The sequence below is a fragment of the Pleurodeles waltl genome, chromosome 7 (assembly GCF_031143425.1).
Source record: "Pleurodeles waltl isolate 20211129_DDA chromosome 7, aPleWal1.hap1.20221129, whole genome shotgun sequence".
Lineage (NCBI taxonomy): Eukaryota > Metazoa > Chordata > Amphibia > Caudata > Salamandridae > Pleurodeles > Pleurodeles waltl.
In genome coordinates, this window is record NC_090446.1 from 1110805038 (window position 1) to 1110825352 (window position 20315).

The 20315-nt window shown below is 47.1% G+C and overlaps 1 protein-coding gene across 4 annotated transcripts in view; it reads right to left on the reverse strand.

Moving 5' to 3' along the window:
• Positions 1–20315, reverse strand: part of MYCBPAP (MYCBP associated protein) — a 670648-nt gene that overhangs the window by 68575 nt on the left and 581758 nt on the right. For all 4 annotated transcript variants that reach the window (XM_069200066.1, XM_069200065.1, XM_069200063.1 and 1 more), the window contains exon 19: positions 2850–2953. In XM_069200066.1, the coding sequence (XP_069056167.1) occupies positions 2850–2953 (104 nt within the window). The remainder of the gene's footprint in view (positions 1–2849; positions 2954–20315) is intronic.

Sequence of the window (20315 nt, forward strand, 5' to 3'; positions counted from 1 at the left end):
GAAATCGGGACAATGTAACACTGGTTCTGTGGTTAAACTTCTTTGAAGGGCTTTGTAGCTACATTGTTGGTGGGGAGACAAGGTTCTGATCTTTGAGGGTTGTCCCTTTCTTAAGAGGTCAGTTAAGGGTGCGGCTAAGGTGGAATAGTTTGGAATGAACCTTCTATAGTACCCTACCAACCCCAGGAAGGACTGCAGTTCTTTTTTTGTGGAGGGGACAGATACCTTGAGAATGGCTTCAACTTTATTTAGCTGGGGTCTGATCTGACCCTTACTTATATGGTAACCCAGATAGGCGATCTCATTACAGGCCAACTTACATTTGGTCGGGTTGGCGGTGAGACCCACCCTTTTTAACTCTTGGAATATTGTGTCTAAATGGTTGAGATGTTCACCCCATGTTTCACTATAAATCACTATGTCATCGAGATAGGCAGCAGCGTATAAGGAAAGATGACGTAATAAACTATCCATCAGTCTTTGAAAGGTTGCCGGGGCACCATGTAATCCAAAGGGTAGGACAGTAAACTGATATAGGCCTTGGGGAGTAGAGAATGCTGTTTTTTCTTTATCGGAGGAACATAAAGGGATCTGCCAGTAACCCTTAGTGATGTCTAACGTAAACATATATTGGGCTTTGCCTAATCGTTCTAGTAATTCATCAACTCGTGGGATAGGATAGGTATCAAATTGCGATATGTTGTTCAGTTGCCTAAAATTGATACAAAACCAAATGAATCCATCCGGTTTGGGTACTAGTACAATCGGAGAACACCATGGACTGACTGAGGGCTCTATAATTCCCATCTGTAACATTTTTTTAACCTCTTGTTCCACTGCTATTTTCCGTGCTTCTGGAATTCTATATGGTCGGAGACTAATTACTTTCCCAGGTTGTGATTTAATGTGATGTTGAGTCAAAGGTGTTTTCCCCAGAACCGTAGAAAACATGGATTTATGTTTCTCTAAGATTTCACACAACTGTTTCTGTTGTGCACGCGGAAGGGAAGGGTTAATGGAGGGCATATCTGTTACGGGGTTGGTGGTTGTAGGGCATTAATCGATTTCTAATTCTTTTGTGTTATTGACCAGATACCCTGTTCTTACAGTAATCGGGGTTTCTTTGGGTTCTTCCCATTTTTAAGAGATTTATATGATAAATCTGGGTTTTCTTTGGGGTCTCAGCTAACTCAATCGTGTAGGTCACTGGAGTTTTGGCGTTCAGGACTTTAAAAGGGCCCTGCACTTTGCTAATAGTTTATTATCTGAACTGGGCAGCAAAACAAGGACCTTGCCCCCAGATTGAAATTGTCTAAGATTTGTGTTTTTATCATAATAGTGCTTTTGTCTTTCTTGCGCCCTCTCGAGATGTATCCGTACACCTTCCCATACGGTCTGGACCTGGTCTTTCAATTGGTGTGTATATTCGAGGAGGTCTCTCTCTAAGCCCTCATCTTCTTCCCACATTTCTGCAGCCATGTCCAATAGGGTTTGGGCTAGGCACCAAAATACTAATTCAAAGGGGGTATGACCTGTAGAGGACTGTACATGCGTTCTTATGGCATGGAGGACCAAAGGTAGCTTCTTGTCCCAGTCTCTCCCAGAATCGGAGATGGTTTTCTTTAACAGGGTTTTTAACGTTCGATTATATCTTTCTACAAGACCATCAGTCTGGGGGTGATAGACGGAAGTACGTAGTTGGGTTACTCCTAGTATCTGACAGATTTGTGTCATCAGTCGAGACATAAACGGGGTGCCCTGGTCTGTTATGATTTTCTTAGGAAGCCCTACCCAAGAGAAGAACCCTATCATTGCCTGGGCCACGGTTTTTGTGACAATGGCGGGCAATATGACCCCACTCACCGCAACTATAGCTCCCCCGTAAGAAATCACGAACTGTGATCAATGCCAAGATTTCTACCTGAGCAAATATTTCCTGCCAATTTTGATCAATTTACATTTGTTTTTCAAGATGCTGTTAACAGTATGATAATGGATGAATAATGCAGGACTTGCTGGGAAAGGCTTTCAGTTAAGAAATATGTTTACATGCAGTAAAATCCACACTACTCTTAATGCTGTGTAGATTCATCCTGCCCTGAACCCGTTACAGCATTCTACGTGCACGTTCCAAAAGGAGACACTTAACTAACCGAGTTGAAGTGCCAAAGCAGATAAAGTGACTTAAATCAATCAATATAATTTAACATTATAATAATTTGATGATGGGTGTAATACTGGCTGTTTTTGATGGTTAGGTGGAACGTGCTCATATCTTAATCCCCATCACTTGCACTACACATAACAGCTCAAAAGACAGATGGGTGTGGTGTTGTGGGGGTGTCTGCAGATGGGTCTTTTGCCTCTACGTGCTCGCCCCTTCTGGAAGTGGAGGAAAAGAGCACCGACAGTTCAAACTCTCAGAAGCTGTCCTTTGGGCAGATCCAAAACGCGAATTACAGTGAAACCAAAGCAAGGCCTAAGGGAGCTAATCCAGGTCCCTTCTTGAATATTGTCCTTTGTGATGTTCAAAATGCAAATGACGCAACACCAATGGCGAAAGAGGGCTGACCCACATTCTCTTTCTTTGTACATTATTCCTTCATTACATGAGATCTGACAGACAGTAGCACTAAGCACCTCAGTCTTTGCTGGATAATGGAACTGACGCACAGGAGTGCAGTGATTGGCCCTAGATGATAGACAGTGGCCAAATGATAAAGTCTTGCTTACAACTCAATTTCGTTATAAGGTTGTACCAAAGACAAGTCAGGACAGGGTTGCTCTGTTAAACGAAATATATTTTATAAAGATAAACATAATAAGTGTTTATGAAATATTTATTTTACATGTATAGTTCTACTTCCTCCTCTTCTGTCAGGACAGTTTCATTCTTCAGCCCTTCTGAAAAATATACCAGGTTCTCCACTAAGGACACCAGGAGTCCATACACCTGTAAAACAAAACACGTCACTGGGTTTAGCAGAGGAAGCACACCGCGACACAGAAGTGAAGTGGAAGAAATAGCGGAAGGAGAAAAATAAAAAGGAGATGAGTTTGTGTAACAATTATTCCAATGTGTCAGTGAAGATCAGAAGTTTACATACTGTAGTGGCAACATAACCTAGCAGCAAAGGAAAACTTGGGAGGGAAAAGGGGTGGGAGGGTGGAGTACAAAAAGGTACATGATAGGGGTGGGGGTGAAGTTTGGGTGTAGATGCAACTACAGTGATTTTCTGGTTTTCCTTCAACATGTTTTTTAAACATGGGTAAAAGATAGAATTTCGAAGGGTGCCTGCCTAAGTCTACTGCTCAAAATAGATCAGATAAATTAGACTAATGGTTCAGTCATTAAGGAGTGTCCGGTGTTGTCCTCCAGAACAGATTAGTGGATGACAAGCTCAACAGAGCACAATAAGCATTTTTGATCCAGCACCATAGTGAAATATTATTGAAATTCCCAAAATTATACATGATAATGCAATCACAAAGCATGCGATTACTCCATCAGATTCTAGAATATTTGCCTTTTTTCATCACAAAACCTGATAATTTATTATATAATACTCCAACAGTTCCATATTCTATAATTGCACAACCGTTTCAGATTCACAGGCACTAGTAGTTTTTCTGACCCCTTCAAAACACACACATTTCCTTAAAATTATATTTTTAGATATTTCCTAATGTATTTCGAAATTACATCGCTATATTTAGTACATGAATTTTTTTTGTGTGCCACCCTTCCACCGGCCTGTTTTGTGTCCAATTCAAATCTGATTAAAGAAAAATTAACACAATATATGCAGTGGTGCAGTGACCTCTGTATCCACAAACAGTAATATTTTCAGATGTTGAGCGTCTCCTTTTTACATTAGGTTACAGGCTCTAAAAGATGCTGAGAATGATCCCTCAGGGGTTCGATGTAGGATCTCTGTTTCTTGGTTGGAGCAGTGTTTTTAGGTCTGGCTATAGATAGCTTTAGCTGTGAGTCAGGGATCATTTCATACAGGCACAAATAGTAAACATGGAGTGGGCTTACATTATCCCCTTAAGCCATTGGCTTGTTTAGGTCAGCTCCCTTACACCATATCAGTTTCTGTAGGAAGCTGGCCTTGTGTGGTGTGTACCTAAGGTACTTATACCTTATTTCAGGTCCAGGCATCCGCTATTAGTGTAGTGTTGGCAGTGTCTAGAAGCCAGGCTGTCTAGAGGTAGCTGAGGATGAGCAGCCAAGGCTTATCTAGGAGACATGCGAAGCTCATGCAATATCACTGCAGTCATACAGCACTTACACACATGAAAGAATACACTCAGTGTTACAAAAATAAAGGTACTTTATTATGGTAACACAACACCAAAAATACTATAGAGGCAATACTCCCTTAGGAGGTAAGTAATACACAAGTTAGATACTTGGCTCCTTTGGCGGGTTGTATTTTGGTCAGACTAAAGGGAGTGACATAGGCACCGTGTAAGAAATGTAAATGCAGTAACTTAAATCTGTTGTTACAAGACACAGTACGCATGAGGACTGTCTCACTCACCCATTCCTAATCCAAGATTGTCATTCCCATATCTTTCTCCCAGGCCCCACGTGCTGGGAATTGTTGAGATTGCATGTCACCCCTAAGAGCTTTGTAGAATAGGGTAATCAGGTGGGGTGCCTTTCCCCATCCAATGAGACCACCTAGTACCCCCAAGGACTGAGGGGCTTCAGGGAAGACCGTCCAGAGCTCCCTTGCGACACTTTCCAACTTAGAATGAGGCAGGAAGTGGGCTGGCCCAACCCCAAAAGAGTCCTGGGCATTCAGGAATGTAATGAAGGTGTTTCAGGAGTAGATACCCTCTGCTATAAGGCGCCCCTCCTTCCACTGCTCCACAGACATGGTCACATCAATATCCCTAAATGGAGCAGGATCCCAGAGCAGTAGCACCTTACTGATGGGGGCCCTACAAAGAATCGGTTGGGCTACCTTCTCCAAAGGTCCTGCCATGTTTCAGATTAAATACGGAACCGATCTGCCCCAACTAATTGTCAGAAATAGGCATAAGAATAGTTAGAAAATAGTTCAAGTAGTGTAAAACACAATAGAGAATAGTGGCCCTAGGGGGAGCACAAACCATATACTAAATTGTTTTTAAAATGCAAGTGTGTCACGACCCACCTAGATAAGTGGAGTGTGTAGAGGGTTGCTGGGGGTACCAGGAAAGCACAAAGGTAAGTACCACAACATCCCCCAGCAACCAGGAAAGCAGGAGTTAATTACTAGAATTTCCCCAGAACACCCACTTGGAAGAAAAGAAGAGAATTGCAAAACCAAGAGAGGACTGCAAGAAACCAACGGTGGATTCCTGAAGAGAAAGACCTGTGGAACGAGGGGACGAGGTCAAGAAGACACAGCAGAATCCAGTGGGGGCAGGAGCCCCTACCCACCAAGCTGAGGATAACAGGAGTTGGTCACCGGTGAGGAAGAAGAGTCAGCACTGCAGCCCTGGAGTCAGAGTCAAGTTCCTGGAGGATGCAGGTGATGTCCCATGCTGGAGAGAAGATTGCAGTTGGGTTTGCCTGTCGGAATTCCTCCAAGAAGCCTTGGCACAGGCAAAAGTTGCAGTTGGTGGAAAGTGGTGCTGACGGGGGCCAGCAGGGCCCAAGAGGACTCAGCCCCAGAGGGAGAGTCAGAGAGGGCCCTCGGCATTGCAGAGAGCCCACAGAAGCACAGGCAGCATGCATAGGCGTCCCACAGGACGGGGACCCCGAAGGTGCAAATGGAGCCCATGCAGCACTACGAAAAGGAGTCCCACACCGCAGGAGAGTCACTCAGGGAGCTGTGTGTCGCACGGAGGAATGCTGGCGCTACATGAAGACTGTAGACCCCTTAGCAGAAGTGCCAACAAGCCTTGGCAGCTGCAAAGAACGCAGTGCATGGGGGTACTGTCCTGCCTGGGACGGCAAGGGCTTACTTCCACCCAAGTTAGACAGCTGGTAGAGAGAACCGTCTGGACCACTTCCGACCACCACCGTGTTGCAGGATCCACGCAGCTCAGTAAGAGAGGGGATTCACTTAGCCGGTCGTCATTCTCGTTGTTGCCTGCAGATGCAGGGGAGTGACTCCTTCATTCCAAGGTAGTTTCCTTCTTCTTTCCTGTGCAGACTGAAGACGGGCTGTCCTCAGAGGATGCACAACCGGGGAAATGTTGCAGCAACTGGAAGGAGCCGGAGAAACAATGTTGCAGTTGAAGTCTTCATCTTTGTTGCGATTGTAGGGTCCTGGAGAGTCCAGGTGCAGTTTCTTTGGTCAGAACTCGAAGCATCGCCCGACGCCCGGGACATCTTGTTTGGGGTCAAGGGCAACAAGTGTTTATGTTTACTTTGTCCTTGGGACAAGTAGGCCCAACCCCCTGCAGCACAAACCCTTTGGCTGCCTGTTTACAGAGAGTTGAACTCTCTGCAGTTGAGGTAATGTGTTTCCAGAAGATAATGCTGTTCGAACTTGTATTTATGGTTCATTATTTGAAAGCCTTCATTATTAGGGTGCATGCTGTAAATAAATGTTTTAAGGTCACACTTCACTACTGACGTTGGTTCCAGTACAAAAAAAAAAACGTGTACACACATGCTTGAAAAGTTTAGGCTAAGAGGCTAAGTATAATGCTCCCAGAATGCTCTCTGATTATATGCAAATGAAATGTCATTTAGTAAAATGTGTTGATGCATGCTAGTATTTCCCAAAAATATTTCTAATGGAAAATCAGTGTAACCATTTTCAACACGATTATGGGAAGCATGATAATAAACAAACACTGACAAAGCCAACTGATCTGACATACTTTTATAAGTCTTTTAGTTTCATCAATGCGTGTCTTGTTTTGACATGGCTTTTGTAACACTTTATTGTTGTGGGAGCTACCAGGCCCTCAACAATGTAACAAACATTGGCAAAACCCCCCCCAAAAGTTTTTGAACTCTTAAAGCACACATTGCCACCAGCGGCATAACAAAGGCCCCGCAGCCGCCCTCCAGGGGGCCCCGTCAGCACAGCACCTGCCCTGAGTGAGTCTGGAGAGGGAGCTCCTCCATGTTCTTTGCAAAGGGGCACCCTCCAGTTTCGTTACGTCACTGATTGCCACTGTAGTTCCTGACACTGAACAAAACTACTTTGTGTGGCAATATACTCCTTGTGGAAGAGCAGAATGCGATCACTTACAGTAAAGCCAGCCGAAAGAGAGAGAAGAACGAGTTACTTACCTTCGGTAACGACTTTTCTGGTGGATACATTAGCTACCTGTGGATTCCTCACCTCATGAATACTCCCATGGCGCCAGCATTCTACGGAAATCTTCTTACTAGTTTCTGCACGTCGACGAGGACGTCACTGTCTCGCACGCGACGCCGTCTGACGTCATACAGGCAATAAGAGGTCCTCGACGACGTGCGGACGTCAGTACCAATCATTTTTTTTACGTGCATGAGAACAACCAGGCAATGCAATGAAAGAACAAAGCAACATCCATTATATTGTAAAAATACACCACATTGTATGAATAACTGTAAATCTTTTTATGTACATATATATATATATATATATATATATAAAACTCTCTCTTTTAAAATATATACACACACCAAGTATATACATAAAGATATATACACATATACCTATATATATATAAATATATTATATATATACATCTATTGCACCCTCAAAGACCAAGAGGAGCACACTCAAGGATTACTTGGCAAGACCATAAAGGCAACGGGGAGGCGGGTGGGACCGTGAGGAATCCACAGGTAGCTAATGTATCCACCAGAAAAGTCGTTACCGAAGGTAAGTAACTCGTTCTTCTGATGGATACAACTACCTGTGGATTCCTCACCTCATGAATAGAGTCCCAAAGCAGTACCACGCCCGGCGGTGGGTGCCTAAATGGTCAAACCAAGAAATCCTGCAGCACTGACCGTGCAAAATGGCCGTCCCTTCTAACCTCAGAATCTAAACAGTAATGTTTTGCAAAAGTGTGAAGGGACGACCAAGTTGCGGCCTTGCAGATGTCGACCACAGGAACACCTCTGGCTAAGGCCGAAGTGGCCGACTTAGCTCTGGTGGAATGAGCTCTAATGCCCTCAGGAGGATCCTTCTTTGCCAAAGAGTAACATATTTTAATGCAAAGAACAACCCACCTGGATAGTGTTCTCTTGTGGACTGCCTTTCCTCTCCTCTTGCCCACGTATCCAATAAACAGCTGATCCTCCAGCCTGAAATCCTTTGTTCTATCGATAAAGAAGCTCAACGCTCTCTTTGGGTCCAGACGGTGCAGTCTTTCTTCCTCTTTGGAAGGATGAGGCGGAGGATAGAACGTGGACAAAGTAATTGCCTGAGCCAAATGGAAGGGTGAAACAACCTTCGGGAGGAAAGCAGCCTTGGTCCTCAACACCACCTTATCCCCATAAAAAGTTGTATAAGGGGGTTTTACTGATAAGGCCTGCAACTCACTCACTCTCCTTGCTGATGTTATAGCTATCAGGAAGACTGTTTTTAAAACCAAATACCTCAAGGGGCAAGAATGCATAGGTTCAAAAGGGGACCCCATAAGGAAAGTCAGGACTAAGGACAAATCCCATTGCGGCATAACGAATGGCTTTGGAGGATATTGATTTAGAAGACCTTTCAAGAATCTGATAACAATAGGGGATTTAAATAAAGATGGTTGGTCTGGAAGACATATGAAGGCTGACAAGGCCGATAAATAACCTTTAATGGTAGCCACTGCACAACCTTTCTGCGCCAGAGATAGAGCAAAAGACAAAACGTCCGATAGATGAGCATGTAAAGGATCAATCTGCCTCTCTCCACACCACGCAACAAATTTAGACCACCTATTAGCGTAGATAGATTTAGTGGAGTGTCGCCTGGCCGCTAATATAACATCCACTACCTCAGGTGGGAGAGAGAAGGAACTCAGGTTGCCCCGTTCAATCTCCAGGCATGTAGGTGCAGACTCTGGAGGTTGGGGTGTAGAACCTGCCCCTGCGACTGTGAGAGGAGGTCTGCCCTGAAAGGGAGACGGAGCGGCGGGCACGTTGAGAGTTGGAGAAGGTCGGAGTACCACACCCTCCTTGGCCAATCCGGAGCTATTAAAATTACTAGAGCCCGGTCTTGGCGAATCTTCCTCAATACTCGAGGAATCAAGGGTATGGGAGGAAACGCGTAAAGCAACTGGCCGCACCAGGTCATTTGAAATGCGTCCCCCAACGCTTCCTGCATCGGATACTGAAGGCTGCAGAACAACGGACAATGCGCGTTCTCTCGAGTTGCGAACAGATCTACCCGAGGAAACCCCCACTTCTGGAAGATTAAACGGACTTGATCTGGATGGAGACGCCACTCGTGGTCTGCCGAGAAGTGGCGACTGAGACTGTCCGCACGCACGTTCAAGACTCCGGCTAGATGGTTTGCTATCAAGCAAATCCGATGGTCCTTTGCCCAGGACCATAGTCGAAGAGCTTCTCTGCAGAGAAGGTACGACCCCACTCCTCCCTGCTTGTTTATGTACCACATCGTGGTAGTATTGTCCGTTAGGACCTGTACCGACTGACCACGAAGGGAAGGGAGGAAGGCCTTGAGAGCCAGACGTACAGCCCGTAACTCTAACAGATTGATGTGAAAAATCTGTTCCTCTGGAGACCAAAGACCTTTGATCTCCAGATCCCCCAGATGAGCTCCCCACCCTAGAGTGGAAGCATCCGTTATGACTGTGGCCACTGGTGGCGACTGCTGGAACGGCTTTCCTTGTGAAAGATTGTTGCTTGCAATCCACCACTTCAAATCCACAGCAGCATCTCTGGAGATCTTGACAGTACCCTCTAGATCCCCTCTGTGTTGAGACCACTGCCTTCGGAGGCACCACTGAAGAGCCCTCATGTGCCAGCGAGCATGCGTGACCAACAGAATGCAGGAGGCAAAAAGACCGAGCAGACGAAGGACCTTGAGGACTGGAACTACCGCTCCATTTCGAAACATTGGAACCAAATCCTGAATATCTTGAATCCGCTGAGGCGGAGGAAAGGCCCGACCCAATGTTGTATCCAGTACTGCCCCTATGAACAGGAGGCGCTGAGAGGGCTCCAGGTGAGATTTGGGCTCGTTCACCGAAAAGCCCAGGTCGAACAACAACTGGGTTGTTGACTGCAGATGACGCAACACAAGCTCCGGGGACTTGGCTTTGATCAACCAATCGTCCAAGTAAGGGAATACTGCTATCCCCTTCCTTCTGAGCTCTGCCGCAACCACCGACATCACCTTCGTGAAGACTCGAGGTGCTGAAGTAAGACCAAACGGAAGGACCGCAAACTGGTAGTGTTGCGATCCCACCACAAACCGGAGATACTTCCTGTGTGACTTGAGTATCGGGATATGAAAGTAAGCATCCTGCAAGTCGACAGACACCATCCAGTCTTCCATGTTCAACGCCAAAAGCACCTGTGCTAGGGTCAGCATCTTGAACTTTTCCTGCTTGAGGAACCAATTCAAGATCCTCAGGTCCAGAATTGGTCTCAAACGACCATCCTTCTTGGGAATCAGGAAATACCTTGAGTAAACTCCTTGACCCCTTTCCTGCTCCGGGACCAACTCCACCGCGCCCTTTAAAAGGAGGACTTCTACCTCCTGTTCTAGCAACAGGAGGTGTTCTTGTGAACAATACGAAGGGCGGGGCGGGATGAGGGGCGGAAACTCCCGAAAGGGAAGGGTGTAGCCTTTTCCCACAACACTGAGAACCCAAGTGTCCGACGTAACAGTCTCCCATTTGGTGAGAAAATGCTGTAATCTTCCCCCTACAGGAGAGGAGTGAGTGGGAAATGGTGGAAGTCTAAGGCTGCTTCCCCTGCTGCACCCCGCCAGAGGATGAGGAAGAGGCAGAGTGCTGCTGAGAGGCTCCCCTGGTGCGGACCCTACCCCTCCCCCTAAAAGATCTATAGGGGTGGGAAGAGGCAGGTTGCTGATATCTTCCCCGAAAGGAAGAGGAGGAAGAGCCACGCCCAAATCCACGAAACCTCCTGAAGAATCTGGAAGAGGCCGTGGAAGAAGGAGCTTGGAGTCCCAACGACTTAGCCGTGGCCCTGCTCTCCTTAAAACGTTCCAAGGCCGAATCAGCCTTAGCCCCAAACAGTTTGTCCCCATCAAACGGGAGATCCAACAATGTGGACTGTACATCTGCCGAAAAGCCCGAGTTACGGAGCCAGGCCTGTCTCCTTTCCACCACAGTTGTGCCCATTGCTCTGGCTACCGAGTCGGTGGTATCCAGTCCCGTCTGGATAATTTGGGTCGCAGCAGCCTGGGCATCAGAGACAAGATCCAAAAGACCCTGGGGAAGCTCTGTAAACGAAGAGGAGATGTCATCCATCAGAGCATGAATATACCTCCCCAGTATACAGGTCGCATTAGTGGCCTTTAACGCCAGACTGCAGGACGAAAAAATCTTCTTCGACTGCGCCTCTAGCTTTTTTGAGTCTCTGTCCCCAGGCACCGTCGGGAAAGAACCAGGCGCTGACTTGGACGAACAGGAGGCCTGCACTACCAAGCTCTCCGGCGTAGGGTGCCTAGATAGGAAACCAGGATCAGTTGGAGCCGTCCGATACCTCCTGGCCACGGCTCTGTGAACTGCTGGGGAAGATGCCGGCCTATTCCACACCTCTAAAACCGGATCCAGCAGAGCGTCATTAAAAGGTAGCAGAGGCTCCGCCGCGGCTGAGGCCGGATGCAACACCTCCGTCAAAAGGTTTTGTTTTGCCTCCACCACCGGCAAAGGCAGGTCCAAAAAACTAGCTGCCTTCCGTACCACTGTATTGAAGGAAGCAGCTTCCTCAGTATATTCCCCCGGGGACGAAAGGTCCCACTCAGGGGAAGTGTCCAGCCCACTGGCCGACTCCAGTCTACGCAGCCCATCACCCGAGTCCTCTAGCTCTCCTTCCTCTAGGGCTCGTTGGTACTCCTGCTCTTCTAGTACCCGGAGAGCACGCCTCCTTGAATGCAGTCGTTGCTCAATCCGCGGAGTCGACAATGCCTCCGCCGAAGTCGGAGATCGGCGCCGATCTTCCGAAGCCACCGACGCCGCATCCGGCGCCACGGGTAACTTCGGCGCCGACTGAAGAGCAGCTGAAACAGATGGACCCACCGGAGTCACAGGCCGAAATCTCGACGTCGACGGGATGGAAATCCCTGGGGCCAATCCCTCCGAAGCCACCGGAGCGGCCACCGGCGCCGACACTGGCGCCGAGCCCACGTTCCCAAACGGGAGAAAGGGCATAAAGGGTGCCGGCCGAAGAGGCGCAGGATCACCCAAAGAAAAGGCCAAAGGCCCAGCCGGAGCACCCCCTGGAGCCATCTGTTGGAAGATGGCATACATCGCATTCAAGAATGCGGAACTATCGGCTCCAGGGGTGGGAAAAGCCGGATACTGGGGTGCCTGTCTCGGAGGCGACCCCGACTCCGGCCTCGGCGTCTGCGCCGGAGAAAACACTTGAGGCTCCAATACCTCAATCACCGACGCCTGTCCAGGCGAAGTTGGTGACGCCGGAGAGGGCAACGGCGTCGAAGGATGCAGCGTCACCGTGGGGCTGACCTCCCATGTCTTTCGGCGCCGATCCGGAGACCTGGAACGAGCCTCCCTTGAATGACGCCGAGATTCTCTACGGCGCCGGGAGTCTCGATGACGCCGATGTTTTGGAGAAGACTTCTTGTGATGCTTCTCCTTTGACTTGGCCATAAACAGCTTCGCCTCACGTTCTTTAAGGGCCTTCGGATTCATGTGCTGACATGAATCACAAGTCGAGACGTCGTGGTCGGAGCTCAAACACCAAAGGCAATCGGAATGAGGATCCGTCACCGACATCTTGCCTCCACACTCACGACAAGGCTTAAATCCAGACTTTCTCTGCGACATTATTTCCACAGAGAAAGAGTACGCAGCAAGATATACACTGTAACCGCAAGAGTAACAGTTGCTCCCTCGAAGATAACCGTTTCGAATGCACGGAAAAAAGGGAACTGACGTCCGCACGTCGTCGAGGACCTCTTATTGCCTGTATGACGTCAGACGGCGTCGCGTGCGAGACAGTGACGTCCTCGTCGACGTGCAGAGACTAGTAAGAAGATTTCCGTAGAATGCTGGCGCCATGGGAGTATTCATGAGGTGAGGAATCCACAGATAGTTGTATCCATCAGAAATAGAAGTTTAATAAAAACAAAATGTCTTTGTTAACACCAGACCTAATTAGGGACCAAGACCCACATGTAGGTAGCTTTTTGCATGTCGCAAACAGCGACTTTCGCTGTTTGCGACGTGCAAAAAGCACATTGCGATGCACAAACCCAGTTTTGCGATTCAGTAACCTGGTTACCGAATCACAAAACGGGTTTGCGACTCGCAATTAGTAAGGGGTGTTCCCTTCCTAATTGCAACTCACAGTGCAATGTAGGATTGTTTTGTGACCGCGAACTCGGGCGCAAACCAATCGCTGTTTGCACCCATTTCAAATGGGTGCTAACACTTTCGCAAAAGGGAAGGGATCCCCATGGGACCCCTTCCCCATTGTGAATGTCACTGTAAACATTTTTTCAGAGCAGGCAGTGGTCCTGTGGACCACTGCCTGCTCTGAAAAAATTAAACAAAAACGTTTCATTTTTCGTTTTTGTTATGCATCTCGTTTTCCTTTAAGGAAAACTGGCTGCATTACAAAAAAAACCCCAAAAAACTGCTTTATTGAAAAGCAGTCACAGACATGGTGGTCTGCTGTCTCCAGCAGGCCACCATTCGTGAGGGGGTCGCAAATTACGACCCACCTCATGATTATTCATGATGTGGGCATTTGCGAAGCCCTTGCGAATCACAGATGGTGTCAAGGACACCATCCTACATTCGGATTTGCGACTCGCAATTTGCAGGTCACAAATCTGAACCTACCTACTTGTGGCCCCAAATTCTTAAAGAAAGTCACAAAAGTGCACCCATGGTATATGTTGTACCCCTATAAAATATTTGTGAACTGTATTTTAGCGTGGGTAAATACGATGTGTAGATTTGCTCATGTGAAAATCTATTGAGCATTTGCAAGTTCATTTTCCCTCCAGCCACTTTCTTCCCAACCCTGGAAGAAGTTCTAATTCTGCCATTGTCAGGAGTAAATGCCCAACCTTTCTTATTATGGGAAAATATTAGGGAGAAGCTGGTAAAAATCTTTAAAACATGCAGGTTAGTAGGTTTGCAGACTTTAACGGTATTCCAGCCCTGGAACTATTGCTTACTGCTTCCTCCAGCCTCAGTATGCAGATCTGCAGAAAGGTGGCAAAATAAGGAAATTGCTACAGTAGGGATTGAAACTCCAAGTATTCAAGCCCTACTATGGTAGTAGCCCTGGCATAATCAGAGAGGCTATTAATTGCTGCCATAATTTGTTGCCACACTACATGGCACCAAAGGGACAAGTAGATCTGTTTACAGGACAAGTAGATTTGAGAAGCAACCTGTCCTCTGGACAAGTAGATATTTTAATAAATTCCACACCCCTGGGAATCCTGCTGGAATCTTCCATGCCGAGTATGAGGAACCACCCAAGAGAGAGACTCTAAAGGAGGACTGGTCACCTAGCTGGGTGACCACCTATCAGGAGGGGGATCTGGCCTCACCTGCCTGACCTGGCCACTCAGATGATCCCAGAATTTCCTGCCAACCTTGGATTCAAGACAGCAGAACCCAGGGACCCTCTGGAGGAGCTCTGGGCACCACCCTGGGGTGGTGATGAACATTGTTCAGTTTCGCACCAGAAGAGGGACTGGAGGTCCCTGAGCCGGTGGAGACTGGTTTATGCACAGAGGGCACCAAATGTGCCCTTCAAAGCATAACAGTGGCTTGGGAAGGCAACCCCTCCCAAGCCATGTAACACCTATTTCTAAAAGGAGAGGGTGTAACACCCGTCTCTCAAAGGAAATCCTTTGTTCTGCCTTCCTGGGCTTGAGCTGCTCAAGCAACAGGAGGGCAGAAACTTGTCTGGGACGTGGCAGCAGCTTGGGCTGCCTGGAAAACCCCAGAAGGCTGTAGGAGCAATGCTGGGGGTCCTCTAAGGAGCCACCAGAGTGCATGGAATCATACAACCAATACTTGCAAAAGTATTTGGATATGATTCCAACTTGTTTGATACCAAACATGCCTAAGTTCAGAGTTACCATTATGTAGATGGACATAGGCAGTGACCTATTTCCAGTACACACGTGAAATGTCATCCCGCACTCACAAAGTCCAGGAAAATGGGTCTGGAGTTTGTGGGGGCACCTCTGCTAGTGCAGGGGTGCCCTCACACACACAGGTACCTGCACCCTTCCCTATGGGCTGAGAGGGCCTACCATAGGGGTGACTTATAGTGACCTGGTGCAGTGACCTATAGTGAAAATGGGTGTATGCGCCGGGTTCACGCAGTATGCAATGGCAGAGCTGCAGAACCCTTTGCATGGGCGCCCTATGGGTGGCAGAATAACTGCTGCAGCCCATAGGGATACCCCGGAACCCCAACGCCTTGGGTACCTGGGTACCATATACTAGGGGCCTACCTGGGGGCACCAGTATGCCAATTGTGGGATGAAATAGAGTTTAGGGAGAGAGAGCATAATCACTGGGGTCCTGGCTAGCAGGATCCCAGTGAACACAGTCAAACGCACTGACATCAGGTAGGAAAGGGGGTAACCATGTCAAGAAAGAGGGTACTTTCCTACAGATTCTTTCACATTTTCGGTTTACAAAATGGATACTGGAAAAGGAGTTTATCTTGGGACGCACTTACTCTTTGCAAGGTGCTGCAGCCTGGTATTTTGCAACCGTGGTAACAAAGAGTGTGTCTTTACCCGCACTTCAGCCCACTTTCATCATTAAAAGGAGTAGCTTTTTAACAATGAATAATAGATAAATAAAAAGTTGTTCAGTGCATACAAAATGGCTCCTTATGACTACCAGTACCTGATAATACTTATAAGTATTAGGATAGCATCAACTGCTACTTCTAGAATATCCATGAGGTGCACCCGGAGCCGTGATGCCTATCACCATCACAAGCCCACATTCACGTATTTATTTATTACACAAAAATTAAGCAACAGTAATCAAATCTGCAAATGAGAATATGCACATTTGTGTCTTGTAAGTATGTTCTCCATAGGCTCTACTGTGCATAGTCAAGTGTTTTATCATTTTTCCCTTACGCTTTCAACAAAAACAGAAATATACAGTCAGGCTCTGACCCAGTAGACGAGCCATAAGATACAACTTGGCTCACGCAAAACTAGTATTGGCCTAAATGGGTACTAGTTGCTTGAGTTGTTGCAGCACACAATGTAAGCCAATGTCACTAGTGTCTTCCTGTGCATTAACTGGGTGGCTGGCTGTTACTTTCTTTCTGCACAGTGAGATTTAATGATCTTGGTAGAATGTTTGAATGAATTAAAAAAATACACTTGACTCTCATATTGGATCCGCAGACAGGCTGGGTACAGCATAGCATATCTGACCTTTCACCATCAGAGTAAATTTCGGATGTGGATAAGAGTACATCTGGTGTTGTGGACAGTGGCGGTAAAATCAGGAAAGATGGGTAATGTGGGATTTTGGTAGTTCAGTCTGGGCGAGGCACTTAGAGGAGGTCTGGGAGTTGAGAAACAGTGAGCATGTTCCAAGACAACCATCCGAAAATTGTGGTCTTCTGAAAATGTTCACCTACAGACTTCCCACTAAGAGTTCAGGGTTTCTCATACCTATTGATAGACAAACAACACCAAGAATCATAATAATTGTTTAGTCTGTAGCATGATTCTAGGCCTTAATTACCACACTGTCTATCTATAACATGGCTTTATTAGAGACCACCGACCTATTCCTGTGATTCATATTGTACTTTCTGCTACATCAAGCCACAAATTCTGTTTCTCCAGCCTATTTCTCTCCTGAATTGGCAATTACTGTTGTTACATTGGGAGACAAAGCCCTCCTCTTTAGGACCACAGCTTCAGAAGTTTGAGGGACCTTAGAGAAAGGTGAAATGGTTGAAAAAAGACTATGTTCACCCTTGTGAAATACAGGAGGATACAGTCAATCGATATCTGATGTGCACGCCAAGCAATCGGGAGCACATGGATTATATTCCTCGGGAGCAGATACAATTTCCTCCATCAAGGCCGCACAAGACATTTCTACATTAGGAACTGGACGCCTAGAGCCCTTACTCGGCATTGTGGAATTCAAAGCAGATAGGGAATTTGGTCCCAAAATACTGGTATCGGGCCAGCTATCACTAAGAAAAATGGCAGTACCCCTCTGTGGGTAATTACGTCCCTCCATGGAGAGCAAGCCCTTTACCAAGTAGGGACTAGCAAGTTTAAGTTTTATAGCATCCCTGCAGGCAGAGTTGCTATTAAGTCGATCAGCCGATAAAATTTCCAAGTGGATGATAAAGCCACATTGTCTAGTATGGTGTAACCAGTGCGAAACCTTGTTTCTAAGTGAAGCTTTGTCTTCCCGAGTGTTGGCGGGGTCAAGGGGCAACATTACACATGTAAATAGAGTGCCCATTATTTAGATGTGTGCGATGGCCATAGTCAATCGTTGAATCCCACTCCAATTTCACACGTGGGTTAATCCCTGATGATACCATAACTTCCCCCTTCGAGCATAGAACATTATCAGGTTTGGCTGAAGAGGCTCCAAGGGTGTAAGCTTGCCTTTTGGGACAACAAAGATCTCTTGTATTCAACACAGTTCCAGAGGTTGGAGATTACTGAATATGTGAGGGGACAACCTCACCCTCTGAGGTATGGGGATAAACTCTTGTTAGACTAATGGATCTAAGGGTGTTAAGTATTTCTGCGATTAATACTTTCAGTTCTCCAATTTCCTTTCTTAAACCAGTCACCAAAGGGATTAAACCCTCCCAGGACGAAACTCCAGGGGGTTCAGTCATGTGTTGGCCAGCGTCTCGCGAAGATGGGGTAGGACCTTCTTGGGCTGGACTTCTTGAACTTGCATATGGTCATTATGCTCCAAGGAAGAAAAACGGTTGGAGCAAGGAATTTCATGGATAACTGCTGTTTCTAATGGAACTTCTAAGTTATGAAAAGGCAGGGGAGATGCTGGCAAACTAACATTCGTACTGCCATCCCGGAATGCTAACCCCTGTTGGAGAACTTTATTGGATTGAGTGCTGCCTTTGCAAAAAGATCTAGCAGTCAGAAACGGTGTAAGAGGACCATTCTTTTGACATTTCCAAGGAATGTTCTCCTTTTTATTTAAGATGGATTCAATCTCTTCAATCAATTAATCAATTTCATTGACTACACAGTTGGAGAGAGGATGCAAGGGTTGGCGAAGCTTGGGTATTATAGATTGGGTAGAGCCCATAACAGGACTTCCTTTGGCCTTTTGTTTCGCCATTAAGTACTTGTGATGGCTAGACAGCATGTAGAATGTCACTGATCAGAAAACAACGAAGAAAACTTCAACAATCCTACCTTAGGTCTCAGAGGGGTTGCACGGCCCGGCCTCCAACAGTCTCGACGGGCCCGCCCTTGGCCCAGGCTTTGCCTAGGCGTGACCCGCGCGGCGCGCTTTGAAGCGAGGTCCTGCCCCCAAGCAGCAAACAGACTGCTGGGAGCACGAGTCCCACCAGGAGTGAAGAGGCACCGGGGATGTGAAGCGGTAGCAGCGGGGCTGCGCGGCTCGCTTTGAAGCGCGCGAGGTCCTGCCCCCAAGCAGCAAACAGACTACTGGGACCACAAGTCCCACCAGGAGTGAAGAGGCACCGGGGATGTGAAGCTGCAGCAGCGGGGCTGCGCGACGCGCTTTGAAGCGCCCGCGCGAGGTCCTGCCCCCAAACAGCAAACAGACTCCTGGGACCACGAGTCCCACCAGGAGTGAAGAGGCACCGGGGATGTGAAGCCTATCTCTCATTTGGACTAGTCAGTCTGAGAGGAAGTCGATTTTGGCATCAATTGCTTTAGACTGCCTTTCATCTTCAGTAAAATAGCTCTCAGGTCTGAGTATTTTTCTGAGGTGGTTAAAGAAGGTTGTACAGGCTCATTGTCTTTACAGGATTCAGGGGGATTTCTGATGGGTTGCCTTAGTTTGAAATTTAGTTTCACTTGTTTGGGATTTGAATTACCCATTTGTATTCAGTTCTTGTGGTATAGCATAGAGTTGTGTCTAAGGGACTCTCTGGGAGACTACAGGACCAATATGAGCCCCTTTCAACTGATTACCGTGGCACTTGCCGAACAAGCCCTTCACAGGAGGAATGTCACAGTAATGCATTGAGGTGCTTTAGAACCGTGCAGAGACCGGGGCTTTATTCCCTTGTGGCCTCGAGCAGCGACCAGGACCAGGTGTCTTTGCAGTCCCACATAGTAATAATGGAGGCACTGATTACTCTATTGTGTCTGGCTCTCCTATCTCACACGCAAGCATGTGCCAGAAGTTCCCCTGCAGCTGTGGTTCCTCCATCTGGAGCTACCTACCACAAGTCTCCTGGAGGAGACCCAGCTAATTCACAGGAGACCTGGTCTCCAGAGTAGGCCCCCATGGCCACCCCTGGCCCTACTGCCCCCATAGTTCACCTCACCTGCAAGCGCATCACTTTCTTTTCTTGTGACCAGGGATACCGATACCTCTCTGGGAGCAGCATGCAGCCAAGCCCACTTATCGGCACATAGTATTTAGTACTCACATCACCTCTGGATGGTTGCTGGGGACCAAGAATGATGTCCAGTTTACTAACACAGGGGTATGGCTCTGCATTTATGTGGCCATTCTGGGTTGATGGTTCAGCCATGCCCCCTCTCTGTGCATTTTAATATGTCCTTATCAACTATAACCGATTCAAGAATGTCACTGGAAGCCATAGTATTGTTTGTGAGCACACATGGCAGAAGCTGATCCTCAGCAAACCGGAGATGTATATGTAGTTTCAGCCTCTAAATAGTTTGGGCCATATTTATAAAAAATTCATGCAATGCAGCAAGCCACTTTGCTGCGCTGTGCTGAATGAAAGGGAAGGAACAATAATGCACCGTATTTACCATTATACAGTGTATTACAGTCCTTTCCTAGCCCTGGGGCACTTTGGCTGCCTAGAACCATCACAGAAACCTTGTATCATGTTGCAAGAGTGTCTTCAGCATTGTTTTTGTCACCTTGCGTGGCTTGATAAATCTCGTTTAGGTATTGCATTGCCCATGCGCCCCCTTGCAAAGCGCAAGGGCAACTCAAAACCATGATATATATGC